Source organism: Cebus imitator, unplaced genomic scaffold, assembly GCF_001604975.1.
Source record: "Cebus imitator isolate Cc_AM_T3 unplaced genomic scaffold, Cebus_imitator-1.0 Scaffold85, whole genome shotgun sequence".
In the NCBI taxonomy this organism is placed as follows: domain Eukaryota; kingdom Metazoa; phylum Chordata; class Mammalia; order Primates; family Cebidae; genus Cebus; species Cebus imitator.
Window position 1 is genome coordinate 6,181,106 of NW_016107400.1, and position 18,573 is coordinate 6,199,678.

The 18,573-nt window shown below is 41.0% G+C and overlaps 1 protein-coding gene and 1 non-coding gene across 4 annotated transcripts in view; both read right to left on the bottom strand.

Moving 5' to 3' along the window:
- Positions 1–18,573, bottom strand: part of PALB2 (partner and localizer of BRCA2) — a 37,389-nt gene that overhangs the window by 14,583 nt on the left and 4,233 nt on the right. For all 3 annotated transcript variants that reach the window (XR_001826947.2, XM_017534400.1, XM_017534399.1), the window contains exons 4-10: positions 16,195–17,646; positions 10,839–11,668; positions 10,410–10,481; positions 7,193–7,354; positions 4,715–4,800; positions 3,992–4,153; positions 2,372–2,488 (exon numbers count right to left, since the gene is read on the bottom strand). Coding sequence is in view for 2 of the 3 variants with exons in the window: in XM_017534400.1 (XP_017389889.1) it covers positions 2,372–2,488; positions 3,992–4,153; positions 4,715–4,800; positions 7,193–7,354; positions 10,410–10,481; positions 10,839–11,668; positions 16,195–17,646 (2,881 nt within the window). In the remaining variant the exon portion in view is untranslated. The remainder of the gene's footprint in view (positions 1–2,371; positions 2,489–3,991; positions 4,154–4,714; positions 4,801–7,192; positions 7,355–10,409; positions 10,482–10,838; positions 11,669–16,194; positions 17,647–18,573) is intronic.
- LOC119472113 lies at positions 18,262–18,402 on the bottom strand. The gene has a single exon (XR_005201224.1). It is a non-coding gene; the product is annotated as a U4 spliceosomal RNA (small nuclear RNA).

Genomic DNA, 18,573 nt, shown 5'->3' on the forward strand with positions numbered 1-18,573 from the left:
AAAAAAAAAAAAAAGAAAAGAAAAGAAAAGAAAAAAAATCAATCTATTCTCCTGACACAAATTAAACTTGCAAGTGCCTATGGCTGGGTATGGTTCTCCCGATAGTCAGAATAGAGATGGCTGGGAACTCCTGTGATGGTTTCCCTATCACAAATGTGTTAATTTGGTTCCTGTGATCACACTTTTTTTTTCTTTTTTTGAGACAGAGTCTCACTCTGTCACTCAGGCTGGAGTACGGTGGCATGATCTTGGCTCACTTCAACCTCTGCCTCCTGGGTTCAAAAAAGTGTTTTTCAGAGGAACCTAACAGAACATATATGAGATGGAGTCTCGCTCTGTTGCTGGGTTGGAGTGCAGTGGCACGATCTCAGCTCACTGTAACCTCTGCCTCCCAGGTTCAAGTGATTCTCCTGCCTCAGCCTCTCCGAGTAGCTGGGACTACAGGCTGGAGCCACCACGCCCAGCTAATTTTTGTATTTTTAGCAGAGACGGATTTTACCATGTTGGCCAGGATAGTCTCAATCTCTTGACCTTGTGATCCACCCACCTCAGCCTCCCAAACTGCTGGGATTACAGGTGTGAGCCACCGCACCTGGCCAAAAATATTTTTTAAAAAGAAATTTTAACATTTACTGAATACCTTCTATGTGCCAGACAAATCTAGTAAGTACTTTTAAAATACAATCCTATTGACTTTTATTATTTTTGAGACAGAATCTTGCCCTGTCACCCAGGCTGGAGTGCAGTGGCACAATCTTGACTCACTGCAACCTCCGCCTCCTGGGTTCAAGTGATTCTCATGCCTCAGCCTCCTGAGTAGCTGGGATTACAGGCATGTTCCATCATGCCTGGCTAATTTTTGTATTTGTAGTAGAGATAAGGTCTGGACATGTTGGCCAGGCTGGTCTCGAACTCCTGGCCTCAGGTGATCTGCCTGCCTCTGTCTCCCAAAATGCTAGGATTACAAGTGTGAGCCACTGCACCTGACCTTGATTTTTGTTGTTGTTGTTTTGTTATCTGTCCTAGTAAACAATTAACTTGGCTGAACTCGAACTCCAAATGCTGAAATCGAAGTTCAGTTCTTTCAGTCTTACCTCAGCTGCCTGGAGTCTGACCTAAGCACATGCAGTTTAAAGGGTCAACCAGATATTTAGGCAAACACTATAATCAGAATGTAGGGTTCTTTTGTTTTGCTCTCCCCCTTTTGGGACTTTTCTTCCTCCCTTTCTAACAGCTGTGATCACCCTGAAATCTGTCCTTTGGTTCTCTAAGCCAGTGGGACAGAAGATCTTCCGTTAGGCTTTCTGTCACCCAGTGGGCAGAGTGGTTCTTGGCCTCTAACTTAAAGCCATAATAGGAACGTTGCCTAGTGCCATTCCCTTCACCTAAAGGGAGAAACCCCTCCAGCATGTTTCTTCTTTTTCTTGCTCCCTAGTTCCTTTAGAAAGTTGTTTTTTGTTATATGAGAATAGGCTGAGGCTTCAGACCCTGGCCATGGCACTTGCGGGGTTTCCCCCCCTACAGGATGGATAAATAAATACAAGAAAAAGAAAAAAGAAAAAAAAATAAATAAAAGAAAGTTATTTTTTGTATTTTGTTCAGAGTGTATAAGTTATTCAAAGGTAGAAAGTTGGTCTGACAAGCTACTCAACCACTAACCAAAAGCAGAAAGAAGTGTACATCTTTGAAAATAGAATTCCATTTAAATAGTCTACTCAGACTGATCTTTTTTGGTATGTTTCAATTAATATGATGTTGTTGGTAAGGCAAGTATATAGTATCTGACAGTTAAAGCACAATCAGACTGGGCATAGTGGCTCACAGCTGTAATCCTAGCAATTTGAGAGGCCAAGGTGGGCAGTTCATTTGAGGCCAGGAGTTTGAGAACAACCTAGCCAATATGGCGAAACCCCGTTTCTACTAAAAAATACAAAACTTAGCCAGGCATGGTGGCTCTCTCTTGTAATCACAGCATTTTGGGAGAATAAGGTGGGTGGATTACTTGAGGCCAGGAGTTCAAGACCAACATGACCAACATGGTGAAACCCTATCTCTACTAAAAAATACAAAAATTAGCTGGGTGTGGTAGAACACGCCTGTAGTCCCAGCTACTAGGGAGGCTGAGGCAGGAGAATCACTTGAACCCAGGAGGCAGGGGTTGTGATGAGCCGAGATCACGCCCTGTACTTCCCGCCTGGGTGATAGGAGGAGACTCTGCCTCAGAAAAACAACAAAGACAACAATAGCAACAAAAAACCACCATCATGTTTATACATACTCTCTTATTTAATCTTCACAACAACCATGTAAAATTAGAGGTACATCTTCATACTATAGATAAAGAAACTGAGGACTTAGAGGGAAAGCTTACCAAATAACAATGTTGTTCATAATAGTAGTACCAAGCAGAGCTTCTTGCATCCCTTGGACCTCAGCAAAAGTTAGAATAGTCTCCTCAGGGGGCATCAAAAATTGGTTTTCTTTGCTTCTGCAATTAAAACAGTATTAAAAGTCAGTACTTTGTGCTAAAGCAGTTTCTATGTAGCCCTTCTACACATTTTTTAACTATGTGTAATATAAATTAACCTGGTATCAGGAAAAAAAAATCAAACCCAGAAAATGTGTATACTAAACTTTCCACAGTGAACATATATTACTTTTATATTATCTACTTAGGTATCCTGCTAGCACCTCAAATTCTTTATATTCAAAATTAAACTTGTCAACTTTCTCTTTAAACCTTTTGTTTCTTTCTGCATTCCTATCTCAATGGAACTGCACCACCATCTAATGTCCAGGTTTCAGGGTTGGCCACCACTCAAGTGACCACCTAGATTGGCAGTAAGGAGACAAGGATAATGTCCACGTTTCGGGCCTGGTCACCACTCAAGTGACCAACCCTACCTACCACCTTGATATTCTCTCCTTTCTCTCAATCTAGTCAATTACCAAGTCCCAGTAACTTTATCATCTCATCTCTCAGAAATCTGTCTGCTGCTTCTCATCTCCACTAACATAATCCTAATTTAAGCAAACAACTATCATCTCTTGCCTAGATTACTGCCACAAATCATAAATAAATAAGTCAAAGTTACCCACCCTCCATTTTAGAAAACACAGATGAATAGTAACAATGAAGTGTAATTGAAAAATAAAAATAAAAAAATGAAGTATAATGAGTATATGATAGAGAAGGTGCTGTAAGTTCAGTTTGCAACATTTTGAATTTGAGGTGTTCCCAATATTTCTAATAAATAGGCCTGCGGGTCTAGAGCTCAAGAAAGAGCTCAGAGGTAAAAATGTATGTTTGCAAGTAGCTAGTACCAAGATGATCAATGAGGCAATGGACACCAAGTGTGTGGAACGAGGAAAGGGTCTACGACCTTAAGGTATTTCTATATTTAAAAAAAAAATGTGTGTGTGTGTATGTGTGTGTGTGTGTGTGTAAGATTAGGTCTCCCTCTGCTGCCCGAGGTGGTGTGCAGTGGTGTGATTACAGCTCATTGCACCCTTGAACTCCTGAGCTCAAGTGATCCTCCCATTAGACTCCCTAGCAGCTGGGACCACAGGCATGCTCTGCCACACCCAGCTAATTGTTAAATTTTTTGTAAAGATGGGCTCTGCTATGTGGCCTCAAATGGTCTTGAAGTCCTGGGCTCAAACTTCTGCCCTGGCCTCCCAAAGGGCTGGGATTATGGGCATAAGCCACTGTGCCCAGCAGAAGTATTTCTAAGGGACACAGAGATTTCAAAGAAGACTGAAGAGCAAACTACATTTGCTGAGCCTCTCCCCTTCTTTGACTTCATCCCTGTCATATCTGGTTTCCCCCTCACTAACCTGCTTCTATGTCATAACCTAGTGTTGAGGCCATACATGCTATATTACACCTACAGGACAGAAAAACAACATCCTAGTTACCCAACTTTCTCTGAAACCTGTGATAAAATCACCCTTCATCTAATAGCTAAAAATCAACCAATGCTTTTCTTACCCTCCATCTTCTGCAAACGTCATGACTTCTACTTGTTGATCAGAAAGGGTCCCACTGCTACTAACTAGCCTCCTCTTTGTCAGGCCAAGCACAGCTTTTATATTTCCAGACTTCAGTAGTACTTGCTTTTCATTTTCATCATCAGAGGAACAAAGCAATGCCCTAAACCAAACATAAGGAAAAATGGGGTGATAGGAGTAAGCTTTTAATATTAAAGGACTAGGTTCACATTCTTTTTTTTTTTTTTTTTGAGATGAAGTCTTACTCTGCATCCAGGCAGAGTGTAGTGGCACGATCTTGGCTCACTGCAACCTGTTTCCTGGGTTCAAGCAATTCTCCTACCTCAGCCTCCTGAGTAGCTGGGATTATAGGCACCTGCCACCACACCCAGCTAATATTTGTATTGTTAATAGAGACACAGTTTCACAGTGTTGGCCAGGCTTGTCTCAAACTCCTGACCTCAGGTGATCCACATCCCTCAGCCTCCCAAACTGCTGAGATTATAGGTGTGAGCCACTGTACCTGGCTTATATTCACATTTTAAATAGAAACTTTAGTAAGGGATGTTATTTTATTGTTTTTTTTTTTTCTTTTTTTCAAAAAGCTCTCTTTAAATCTTTCAGATTCTTTCAAGATTCAAGCCTAGGTTATTACCTGAACTCAAAACCAGCTGACAGAGACAAAGATGAAGGAAAAACAAATCACCCCTTGAGAATTACATACCTGATCTCTCTGATTTCCAAATTTCCCAAAGCTACACACACCAGATTATACACATCAGGCACTGGAACTATCTGTAATACTGGAACCTAAATAAAACAAAGCAGCCAAAAATTATACTTGGTTGTTTCCTTTTTAATCCAGATTTTCTAAAATTTATCAAACTCTTTTGTATTCTCACTGTACCAGGATAATTTTCAACATCTGAAGGCTCAGAAAACATTCTTATTATTAGCTGTAAATCCAAATAAACTATATGCATAATAGTGCTTACTAAGCATTTACCTAACGCAATGTACTACTCTAACAATAGGGGAATAATTAAGTATATTCTGGCATGTGAATGAAAAGAACATTTATGCAGCCATTTAAAAGTATATGTATGTTCAAAGCACAGTGTTAGGTGTGGTATATATTTGGAGAGTAAGAATGAGGTATATACAAGTATGAAGACTTAACAGAAACAAGGAAAAAAAATTTTTTTTTAAGATGGAATTTCACTTGTTGCCCACTCTGGAGTGCAGTGGCACAATCTCAGCTCACTGCAACCTCCACCTCCTGGGTACAAGCAATTCTCCTGCCTCAGCCTCCCAAGTAGCTGGGACTAGGGGCATGAGCCACCACACCTGGCTAATTTTTGTATTTTTCGTAGAGACAAGGTTTAACCATGTTGGTCAGGCTAGTCACTAACTTTTGACCTCAGGTGATCCACCTGCCTCAGTTTCCCAAAGTGCTAGATTACAGGTGCGAGCCACTGTACCTGGCCGGAAAAAGTGTTTATATGGTGAGAAAAGACAGATCTAAAAATTTTAAGCACACTAAGATTGTAAGCATGTAAGATGTATATGATGGATATACATGTAGTAAAGAAGCAAAATAATGCCTTGGGGAAAGGCAAGGAGTATAGATATCAGCAAGTAACGAAGTCAGAATAGAAATAAAATTCTAAGCTTGGCCAGGCACAGTGGCTCACGCCTGTAATCCCAAACACTTTGGGAGGCCGAGGCAGGCAGTTCACCTGAGGTCGGGAGTTTGACATCAGCCTGACTAACATGGAGAACCCCATCTCTACTAAAAGTACAAAATTAGCCGGGTGTGGTGGCGCATGTTTGTAATTCCACCTACTCAGGAGGCTGAGGCAGGAGAATCACTTGAACCCGGAAGGCGGAGGTTGTGGTGAGCCAAGATCATACCATTGCACTCCAGCCTGGGCAACAAGAGCGAAACTCTGTCTTAAAAAAAAAAATTCTAAGCTCCTCCAACAGGTCTAGTGTAAAAACCCATCTCTGGACTGGGTTCAGTGGCTCATGCCTATAATCCCAGCACTTTGGGAAGCTGAGGCGGGCAGATCACTTGTGGTCAGGAGTTCGAGACCAGCCTGGCCAACAAGGTAAAACCCCGTCTCTACTAAAAATACAAAAATTAGCTGGGTGGGGTGGTGAGTGCCAATAGTCCTAGCTACTCGGGAGGCTGAGGCAGGAGAATTGCCTGAACCTGGGAGGCAGAAGTTGCAGTGAGCCAAGATGGCACCACTGTACTACAGCCTGGGAGACAGTATGACTCTGTCTCCAAAAAAAAACCAAAACCAAACAACAACAAAAAAACCCATCTCTAGATAACGCTGTGATTGGCTGGGTATGGTGGTTCACATCTGTAATCCCCAGCACTTTGGGAGGCTGAGGCAGGAGGACTGCTTAAGCCCAGGAGTTTAAGACCAGCCTGGGCAACATGGCAAAACCCCATCTCTATAAAAAACACAGGCCAGGCGCGGTGCTCATGTCTGTAATCCCAGCACTTTGGGAGGCTGAGGTGGGCAGACTGCCTGAGGTCAGAAGTTTGAGAACAGCCTGGCCAACATGGCAAAATCCCATCTCTACTAAAAATACAAAAAAATTAGCCAGGCATGGTGGCAGGCACCTATAATCCCAGCTACTCACAAGGCTGAGGCACAAGAATCCCTTGAACCCGGGTGGCAGAGGTTGGCAGTGAGCTGAGATCGTGCCACCGCACTCCAGCCTGTGTGACAGACAGAGATTCCATCTCAATAAAAAGAAAAAAAAACAAAAAAAACAAAAAAATAAAAAATTAGGCAGATATGGTGGTGTATGCCTATGGTCCCAGCTACTTGGGAGGTTGAGGTGAGAAGATTACCTAGCCTGGGGAGGTTGAGGCTGCAGTGAGCCATGATCATGCCACTGCACTACAGCCTGTGTGACAGAGTGAGACCTTGTCTCAAACAAGCAAACAAAAATTTGTGATAAAGCAAATAAAGCAGCATGTTAATGGTAGAGTCTATAATGGTAGGTATATGGGTGCTCACTATACTACTTTTCTGGGTGTTTGAAACTTTTCATAATAAAATGTTAGGGAAAAAAAACCTCATCTCTGTTCTGCCTTGCATGGTCATAGCTCCTAAGTTTGGTAAGCTACCCATCTACAATATTAGGCAAATATGTCTTTCAGCTCAAGATTCCTACTTACCTCTGTGAAGTGCCAGGTATAAAGTTTTTTCCACTGCCAAGCACCCAAAGCTTTCCAAAGAGAAACTACGTCTTCACAAGCAGTTATGATACATGGCTCTTTACAACCGGCTCTTTCCCAAAACATGGCACTCACATCTACGGAACAGGAACCTGAAAGATTCTGACACAATAGCAACAAGAGTTCTATTAAAGTGGTACTCGAGGGCTGTTTTATGCAAACCATAAATATGAAAAGTGAGGAAGTACAATTCAATGAAACAGTAGGTATGTAAAATTTAAGTTTTATGCAGGTCAAAAGAAAGAGCTTTGTGGTTCTTATGTACCTAAAAAATTGCCTATCAAACTTACATTATGAAATATTTTATGTTTTATTTTATTAATTTTAATTTTTTTTTTTTTTGAGATTGAGTCTCACTCACTCAATCACCCAGGCTGTATAGTGGTGCAATCTCGGCTCACTGTAACCTCCGTCTCCTGGATTCAAGTGATTCTCCTGCCTCAGCCTTCGGAGTAGCTGGGATCACAGGCACCTGCCACCACACCCAGCTAATTTTTGTATTTATAGTAGAGACAGGTTTCACCTCCCAAAGTACTTGGATTACAGGCATGAGCACCACGCTTGGCCCATGAAAGATTTTAAAATATACAGTCCAGATGGAATAAATTCAGATTTAACCATAAGAAGATATCCCATAGAACTTACCCATTTGAAAATGAAACATCCTGATGAACCACTCATGGGTTGAAGAGGGAATAACATGGAAACAACATATATTATGCTATCTACTATTATGACAATGGGAGCACTACATATCCAAACCACAGAGCATGGCCAAACCAGTATTTCCAAGAAAATTTGGAAATTTCCAAGAAAAATCATAATCACAAAGCCATTTATAAGAAAACAAGAAAGATTAAAATCAAGTAAGCATGCAGCTCAGGAAGTCAGTACAAAAACAAAATAAGAACAATAAAAAACAGTAGGAAGGAATTATTTATAGTTATTCTACTTATTACAAAAACAGAACTAGGCCAGGTGCAGTGGTTCATGCCTGTAATCCTGGCACTTTGGGAGGCCGAGGCTAGTGGATCTTGAGTTCAGAAGATTGACCACCCTGGCTAACATGGTGAAACCCTGTCTTTACTAAACATACAAAAAATTAGCCAGGTGTGGTGGCATGTGCCTGGAGTCCCAATTACTTGGGAAGCTGAAGTGGGATAATTGCTTGAACCTGGAAGGCAGAGGTTGCAATGAGCTAAGATCGAGCCAGTGCACTCCAGCCTGGTGACAGAACAAGACTCACTCTCATAAAACAAAACAAAACAAAACAAAACAAAACCCAGAAATAAATGAACTAGAAAACAAAACAAAAAACAACAACAAAAAATACGACCCAATTAATAATTGATATAATGGCCAAATCTCAAGTCTAATGTAGAAAAACAATAATTTTAGAAATGGGAGAATGGAGAGGAGAGGCTTAATTGCAGATATACAGATTTTAAAGATCTATAAGTACTAGTAACTTTTTACCTACAAATCTGAAAATAAGAATGAAATGGTTGATTCCTTAAGAGGCTAAGTTATTAGGATACTGGGCATGGTAGCTCACACCTATGATCCCAGCACGTTGAGAGGCCAAGGCAGGCAAAGCCCCTGAGGTTAGGCGTTCAAGACCAGCCTGGCCAAGGTGGCGAAACTCCATCTCTACTGAAAATACAAAAATTGGCCACGTGCAGTGGTTCATGCCTGTAATCCCAGCACTTTGTGAGGCTGACATTGGCAGATCACCTAAGGTCAGGAGTTCGAGACCAGCCTGACCAACATGGAGAGACCTGTCTCTACTAAAAGTACAAAATTAACCAGGCATGGTGGTACATGCCTGTAATCCCAGCTACTGGGAAGGCTGAGGCAGGAGAATTGCTTGAACCCGGGAGGTGGAGGTTGCAGTGAGCTGAGATCACACCACTGCACTCCAGCCTGGGTAATGAGAGCAAAACTCTGTCTAAAGAAATAAATAAATAAAAATAAAAAATTAGCAAGGTGTGGTGGTGCGCACCTGTAATCCCAGCTACTCTGGAGGCTGAGATACAAGAATCACTTGAGTCTGTGAGGTGGAGGTTGCAGTGAGTGGAGACTGGAGACTGCCCCATGGCACTCCAGCCTGGGCAACAGAGGGAGACTCTGTCTCAAAAAATAAAATAAAAATAAACTAGGTTATTAAAATTGACTCAAGAATAAATTCTGAAACAGAGCACAGGTATTATTATGTATCCTTTATGGAAAAGAAATCTAGAGCTTAGAGGTTACACAATTTGTTCAAGGTGACATAGCCAATAACTGGAAAAAACACTTTATGTATGTGGATTTGAAGCTCTTTCCTTCACACTACTGGTTCTCTGGGAGAGCTTCTGTACTCCTATCTTCACCCCCACCCCTAGGACATTTAGTAATACAACATTTTCAGTTATCACACTGCATAGAAAAGACTAAACAATCTATCAAAATCTAGAACTGCTACCCATTTTCTTATAAATCACCATAAGTGATTTTTCTAGGAACACTATACCATTTGAGTAGGAGAGGCATGAATAACTCTCATTTCACTCTCTTTCTGTCAAAATGCCTGACATCTCATCTCATCTCATCTCATCTCATCTCATCTCATCATCTCATCTCATTTTGAGAAAGAGTCTCATTCCGTTGCCCAGGCTGGAGTGCACTGGTGAGATCTTGGCTCAATGCAACGTCTGCCTCTGGGTTCAAGTATTCTCCTTCTCAGCCTCCCTAGTAGCTGGGATTATAGGCGTGACCATCACGCTTGGCTAGTTGTTGTATTTTTAGTAAAGATGGGGTTTCACCATGTTGGCCAGGCTGACCTCAAACTCCTGACCTCAAGTGATTTGCCCGCTTCAGCCCCCAAAGTGCTGAGATTACAGCTGTGAGCCACCGCGCCCAGCTCCCTAACTTAGATTTACTTAGCCTAAGTTGTTCTTGGCAATAGATTGGTATAGAAACGTCAAGAGAAGAGCTCAAAACATAAACAGAGGTAAATATTGGGAAAAACAAACAATCCAAATCTGTTTTCTGAATCTGTTTACCAATATATTTAATAGTATTAAAGAACAAGAAGCTATATGATCAAATTATTTTTCAATTCATTCAAGTTTTCATATGAAAGACACAAGACACTGTAAAAGAATATTCTTCTGACCTTTAACTTTGAAACCAATTTTAGGTTGCCTGGGTTTATGCTACCAGAAGCAGGAAGCACTGCTACTTCATTCTGTGAAAACAAAAGTCACATCATTAGTCTACACTTTATGTATAATGTCTGCCTGCATCACCTACTCATCAAAATATCTACTTCATATTGTTTTTATTTCCTCTTATAATAGCAGCAAAGCTCCAGAGGCAAACTGTTTTCACTGACGTCAAAGAGAATAGGATCTCCCATATATAAAAGAAACATTTTAATGAGCCTTAATTTCCCCAGAATGAACTTAATGTTTACAATGAAGTCATTTCAAAGAAACATGTTAAAACATTCTTAAACATGGAGGGCCTAAGCAAGTCATGCTGTTTACATTCACTAAGACATTTCATTCCTTCAAAGAAAATTTCACAAAGGAAATAAATGTACCTGTTCGACAAACTGTTTACGCAACTCCTGGCATGTGTTTCCATAGAGCTGATTTTCTTTAAAAGTGAATGACTCAACGGGTGGGGATGTTCCTTGCAGGACAGACTCACAGTCACAGGTAGGTTGTCCTTGCCTGCCTGATACTTGCAGGGTGGTATGTGGTTTTGCTGGGCTGCTTGAACTGTCGCACTGTTTATCATCACTGGCAAGACAGATTGAGTCTTTCAAATGAGCAAGTTGGGGTGTACAGCAAGTTCGTCCAGTGACCTCTGTGCATGCTTTTTCATAGGAGCCTTGAGAGCCAAAGGCTGGAGTAGTACCTAAGATGGGGAAAGCAGGTGAACACATGTCTGCAGTAGGTCTATCATTATCATCAGGCACAACTGTATTTAAAGGAGTATAAAGTAATATGGATGAAGAAAGGCCCTTCTTTGCACACTGGCTTTGTGGGTTTGGCATTTTGGGATGCGATTTTCCTGGCAAAACAACAACATCCTCTTCTAAGTCTTCCATTTCTGTATCCATGCATTTAGGACTCAGTTCCTCTGGAAAAATACAATTTCTCCCTTTAAGATGCCTCTCTCCATACATTTTTGATTCAAAGGGCTCCATTAGTTTTTCTGAGCAGGATTTCAGTTTTTCAAGCTTAAGAGGCCCAAAGTCTTCATCAGGTAACTGAAAGTCTGTGATACTGAGAAAAGACGATAGTTGCTTTAAACTCAGCATTCCATTCTTATGGAATGAAGCTGTGAAAGCATCACCAGCCAAGGATAAATAAGCACTATTACTCCAAGAAAGGGAGTCCTCTTTTTGATGACGACTTTTCTTCCCTAGAGAAAAATAAGCCACATAGTAACAAAACCCAACAAAAGAGACATTAATACCCAACAAAGAGTGAGCTTCTAAACTCACATATACTAGAAAATGTTCATTACCTTTCCCACTCATGACTCAGAAACCTGGGTGAAGGGTTCAAACAATGGTCATGGGTTAGTGTTTAATTAACAGCTCTTTTCCCACACTACCCCAAAAGTGTATTGCTAGCCAGGTGTGGTAGCTCACAGCTGTAATCCTAGTGCTTTGAGAGGTCAAGGTAAGAGAATCGCCAGAACCCAGGGGTTCAAGACCAGCCTGGGCAACACAGTGAGGCTGTCTTTAAAAAAAAAACCAAAAACTAAAAATTAAAAAAAAAAATAAAATAAGGCCAGGCACAGTGGCTCACACTTGTAGTCTCGTCACTTTGAGAGGCTGAGGCAAGCGGATCACTTGAGGTCAGGAGTTTAAGATCAGCCTCGCCAACATGGTGAAACCATCTCTACTAAAGATACAAAAAAAGAAAAATTAGCCGGAGTGGTGGTGCATGCCTGTGATCTCAGCTACTCGAAGCTGAGGCAGGAGAATCGCTTAAACCCAGGATGTGGAGGTTGCAGTGAACCAAACTGCACCCCTGAACTCCAGCCTGGGCAACAGAGCGAGATTCCATCTCAAAGAATAAATAAATAAATAAATAAATAAAACCAAATAAAACCAAACAGTATATGGCTAACATTAACTGGGAAAAGGGACTGAGGTGATGTCTCAGCTCAACCACTGATTTACAGTGTAAACTTAGGCAAATCGATTTATTTCCTTTTCCCTTTTCTCATTGTCTCTCACAAGGGAAGTGAATTAAAAATATCTATATCCTTTCCTACCTCTAAAACTGTGATTCCAACAGGCTGCCAGAGTATGGTCTACTAAATGCTGGCTCCTCTCACTATGGAAAATTAAGTCCCCTTTTGAAGCAAAGAGTAATTTACTGCTTTTTGTTTGCTTGTTTGTTTCAAGACAGGGTCTCACTGTTGCCCAGGCTGGAGTGCAGTGGTGAGATCTTGGCTCACTGCAACCTCCCACATCAGCCTCCTGAGTAGAAATTAACTGCTCTTATTGCAAATGGTATCCCACACCATTCAAAATGTTGCTATATCCTAAATGATGAATGCATAAACAAACTGTGGCATATACATACGATAGAATATTATTTAGTCATAAAAATGAACAAACTACTGATGCATGTTACAACACAGGTTGTACCTTAAAAACATTATACTAAGTGGCCAGGCTTGGTGGCTCATACCTATAATCCCAGCACTTTGGGAGGCCAAAGGCAAGTGGATCACTTGAGATCAGGAGTTTGACGCCAGCATGGCCAACATGATGAAACTCTCTTTCTACTAAAAATGTAAAAATTAGTCAGGTGTGGTGGTGGGCGCCTGTAATCCCAGCTACTCCTGAGGCTGAGGCAGAAGAATCACTTGAACCTGGAAGGCAGAGGTTGCAGTGAGCCGAGATTTTGCCACTGCACTCCAGCCTGGGCAACAGAGTAAGACTCCATCTCAAAAACAAATAAACCTGTTACGCTAAGTGAAAGCAGCCAGACACAAAAGGTCTCATATTGTAATGATTCCATATATATGAAATATCCATATATATGAAATATGATGTATTATGTAAATCCATGGAGATAGAATGCAGATTGGCGGTTGCCCAAGGATGGGGTAGAGAGTAGGGGGAGAGAAATAGGTAGCAGCTGCTTAATGGGTACGGGATTTTGAGGTGATAAAAATGTTTTAGAATGAGATAGAGGTGATAGCTGCACAACACTGTAAATGTACTGACTTGTTCACTTAATTTAAAATGGCTAATGTTGTTATATGAATGTCACCTTGTGAAAAAAAGTTTTTAAATGTAGCTGCAGTCTACTAAAATTATAGCAGACTATTTCAAACTACTGGTTGGGCCTGGTGGCTCACGCCTATAATCTCAGCACTTTGGGAGGCCGAGGCAGGCATATCACCAGAGTTTAGGAGGTCAAGACTAGCTTGGCCAAAATGGCGAAACCTCATCTCTACTAAAAATATAAAAATTAGCTGGGCATGGTGGCGGGCGGGCACCTGTAATCCCAGCTACTCAGGAGGCTGAGGTGGGAGAATCGCTTGAACCTGGGAGGTGGAGGTTGCAGTGAGCTGAGATAGCACCACTGCACTCCATCCTGGGCAATAAGAGCGAAACTCTGTCTCAACAACAACAAAAAACTGTGTAAAAAACAGTATTTCTAGATTACTGGATTGCCTACTTTTTGATGACTTTGTATTCTTGTTAACTTAAAAGATAATGAAGAGTCACAATTATTATTTTTGGATTAATTAATCATAGCTCATAGACCAAGTCTCTGTCCAGTGGTACAGAACCGCCTGCTACCTATTTTTGCACATAAAGTTGTTTTTTTTTTTGTTTTACCAACTCGGCTGTAAAATGCACAGTAAAGGTGTGTTAGAACATAGTCACAGTTACAAATTGAATTTGGCTGCTCCGGCACATAGCTGAGTAGTTAAGACAGAGCATAAAGACTAAAATATGTGCTATCTGGCACCTTCCAGAAAGTATGCTGATCCCTGGTTTACAGTCATAATGAATTACCCAGTTTTTGTGCTCAGTTGATCAGATATGATTAAATCCTCAGTAAATGAATTACAAGTTTAAATTACAATGTATCCTTGCTTGCCATCCTCAAAAATCCTGTGTTCCTTGGAGGCCTTAGAGACACTGCATTAGATATTTTATCCAAAAAAGTTGCTCAGGCCTTTTATATTACATGTTGACTTCTAAAAGAGGTAGTCAGTGGACTCCTACTCTTTTTTTTTTCTTTTGAGAGAGTGTCTTTGGTCTTGTTCTGTCACCCAGGCTAGAGTGCAGTGGTGCAATCACAGCTCACGCAGCCTCAACCTCCTGGGCTCAAGTGATCCTCCCACCTAAGCCTCTCAAGTAACTGAAACTACAAGCATATACCACCACACCTGGCTAATTTTTCTACATATTTTTTTTGTAGAGATGGGGTTTCATCATGTTGCTCAAGCTGGTCTCAAACTCCTCGGCTCAAGCAATCCTCCTGCCTTGGCCTCCCAAAGTGCTGGGATTACAGGGTTGAGCCACCAAACCTGACAGAGTCTTACTCTAGTACAAATTCCATTTTACTTCAAAAAACACTTTCTATATTAGCTGTGAAGCTGCTAGCCATAGATAAGAATTGTGTTCTGCCTGAATAAATATTAATATTACATACACACCAATATATTTTCCTTTTCAGTGTTTGTTTCAGCTCTATTAGTGAACACTGGCACCATACCATCAGGTTTGAATCTGGCTCTTGATTTTAATTACATTAATTAAAGTCATTTAATTTTTTTTTTTTTTTTTTTTTTTTTTTGAGATGGAGTATCACTCTGTCACCCAGGCTGGAGCCTCCACCTCCTGGGTTCAACCAATTCTCCTGCCTCAGGCTCCTGAGTAGCAGGGATTATAGGCATGTGCCACCACACCTGGCTAATTTTTTTTTTTTGTATTTTTAGTAGAGATGGGGTTTCATCATGTTGGCCAGGCTGGTCTCGAACTCCCAACCTCAAGTGACCCACCCGTCCTGGCCTCCTAAAGTGCTGGAATTACAGGCATGAGTCACTGCATCCGGCCTAAAGTCATTTTAATCTCCCTATGCTTTAGTTTCCTCACCTGTAAAGTAAGAATGAAAATAGATTCTATCTCAGTTAGGACTGCTATGATGACTTAATGAGTTAGTATCTGTACAGCATTTAGAAAGTGCCAGGCAGGCTGGACACAGTGGCTCATGTCTGTAATTCCAGCACTTTGGGAGGCCGTGGTGAGAGGGTTGTTTGAGGCCAGGAGTTCAAGATCAGCCTGGGTAACAGGGCAAGACCTCGCCTCTACAAAGAATTTAAAAACATTAGCCAGGCATGGTGGTACACACCTGTAGTCTCAGCTAGCTCGGAGGCTGAGGCAGAAGGAACATTTGAGCCCAGGAGATAGAGGCTGCAATGAGCCATGATCAAACCATTGCACCCTAGCCTGGATGATTGTGAGACCCTGTCTCTTTATTAATTTATCATTCATTCATTCATTCATTCATTCATTTATTTGAGCCAGGGTCTCACTCTGTTCCCCAGACTGGAGTGCTAGATCTTGGCTCATCGCAGCCTCTGCCTCCCAGGCTCAAGCAATCCTCCCACCTCAGCCTCCTGACTACCTGGGACTACAGGCACATACCATCACACCATATACCCAGCTAATTTTTGTATTTTTTGTAGAGACAGAGTTTTGCCATGTTGCCCAGGCTGGTCTCAAACTCCTGGGCTCAAACAATCTGCCAGCCTCAGGTCTGCAAAGAGCTAGAATTATAGACGTAAGCCACCACGTTCAGATCTCTTTTTAAAAAAAAAAAAAAAAAAAAAGAAAGAAAGAAATTGCTGGGCACATAGTAATTGTTAGCTTTCATCATCATCATCATCAAACACATCTTGATTACCTTTCTCTTGAATAACTGCTTTTTTGTTCTGATATTTGTGCGAGGTGACTTCCTCCTTGGCCCTATTAATAACTGATGTGCTGGAAGTTGGCAAAAGTGGTTCACAATGATCTGATGCTGGGGTGCAGGCTGATTTTCTTTTTCCTCTGTTTCTTCTACTAGATGCCTGGGCAACTGCCTTCCTAGACAAGTCATTGTCTTCAGTGGGCCCAGTGGGAGAGTTGACTTTAGTTAATGAGAAAAGTTTCTGAGAGTTTCTTGAACTCGGTTGTCCTGTGCATGTGTCAGACACCCTAATTTCACTTTGGTCGGTTTCCTCATTGGAAAGGTTTAAATTTTTACTTGCATCCTTATTTTTATTTTTACACCCTTTCTTTTTGACATCCAAATGATTCTGAATGACAGCCTCCACGGCTACTTTCCTCTGGCAATTGGACATGCTTCGTGTTGTTCTAACATAATATTCTGCAGGAAACAGAAGACCTTCAAGTATTGTACAAGAATGTTTTTCTGCAGAAAGAGGAGAAGTTGCTTCTAGGCTAAGACTCTTAGGTTGACTTAGAATACCATTTTCCTGAAGATTTTCATTTCTGCCATCAAGAGCATCGCTGGGAGATTTTTCTGTTTGATTTTGTTCTTTTAAGTTTTGGTTTTCATTTGCTGATAAGTTATTGTGAGTGAGTTCATTTGTAGAACATGAAATATCTGCCTCTAAATTAGAACTTGTGGGCAGATGGCCACTTACAGCTTTATTTACAACCAGGTTCTCTGTAGAGACAGTTACTTTTTTGCCCTGTGCCTCCAAACTTATAGGTGAAGTAAATCTAATGTTTTTTAGGCCGTGAGTAGTAAGCTCACTGCTACCTTTAGGAGGAATATGTTCAAAGTGCTGACTCCTTCTACTATCTGATGGAGTCTGTAAAGGAACTGTAGTCGTCTTGGTGAAATTAGTTCTTAGGAGTGTATCAACACCTTTTTCTGGTTGGGCAGTTGGTGGAATTAATATACTGTCTCCATTAGTTTCTGTAATTGGTTCTGGAGAATCCAGAAGTTCAGACTGAAGACTTAAAAAGTGGGTTCTTATTTCAGCTACTGGTGATCTAGTAGGACTTTTGCTGCTGATTTCTTCCTGTTCCTTTAGGCTTTTCCCAGCCAGTCTGAGTGAATCAGTGTCAAAGACACAGTCTCTCTCCTGTGAAATAAATGTTCTCTTCTGCTGCTTCTTACTTCTTGGCAGTTTCTGTTTTTTCTCACTATCAGGGTCACTGACCCTGTGTGGGAAATGTTCTTGGGTGTCATCTGTTCTTTGTATAGGTAATCCTCCTGGGCCATCTCCAGGGTTAGAAGAGTCAGGCCCAACATCAAGTGTGATAGATGTCTTTTCTCCAGTTTCTTCATCAAGATGGGTTTTGATGTGTAACTTGTTATAAAGAGATATTTTATTTTTAAGTTCTGAAGAGGAAAAAAAAGGTATATACGTTATTTGTCTTATAAAATGAAACAAAAAGTACTCAATTTTTTAACCTATTATATATAAATACTACTAAACATTTATTCAAGAAAGAATCAGTGGCATTTCATTCAGGCAGATGAATTTAGAGGTGAAGTAAAACTGTTTTTTTTTGGAGACGGAGTTTCGCTCTTGTTACCCAGGCTGGAGTGCAATGGCGCGATCTCGGCTCACGGCAACCTCCGCCTCCTGGGTTCAAGCAATTCTCCTGCCTCAGCCTCCTGAGTAGCTGGGACTACAGGCACGCACCACCATGCCCAGCTAATTTTTTTGTAGTTTTAGTAGAGACGGGGTTTCACCGTGTTGACCAGGATGGTCTCGATCTCTTGACCTCGTGATCCACCCGCCTCGGCCTCCCACAGTGCTGGGATTACAGGCGCGAGCCACCGCGCCCGGCGGTAAAACTGTTTTTTAGGCTGTGAGTAGTAACTTCACTGTTATCTTTAAGAGTAGTATGTTCAAGGTGCTGACTACTTCTACCATCTGATGGAGTCTGTAAAGGAACTGTATGTATTCCATACCGTACATACTTTTAAAAGTCCTAATTTTTTTTTCAGTCTCTGTAGAGACTGTCAAAAATTGCCAATGCCAACTATATTTCAAGTTGTCATGGCAGGGTATTGGGAAAAGTTTTCAATTAGCAATAATCGCACCTTGGATAAACCTCATTGGCTACGATACTGCTACTGCACAAAGGTAAAAGTCCTAATTTTTTTAATTCAAATAATCTATGAAATTTTAAGTACATGTAAAACAAATAGTATTGTGCTAAAAATGTGTTTTAAATAGAGTATTATCACACAACCTTTTCTCTTAATTTTTAAATCTCAACTAATTTTTTATTTCATGTTTTTTTTTTTTTTTTTTTT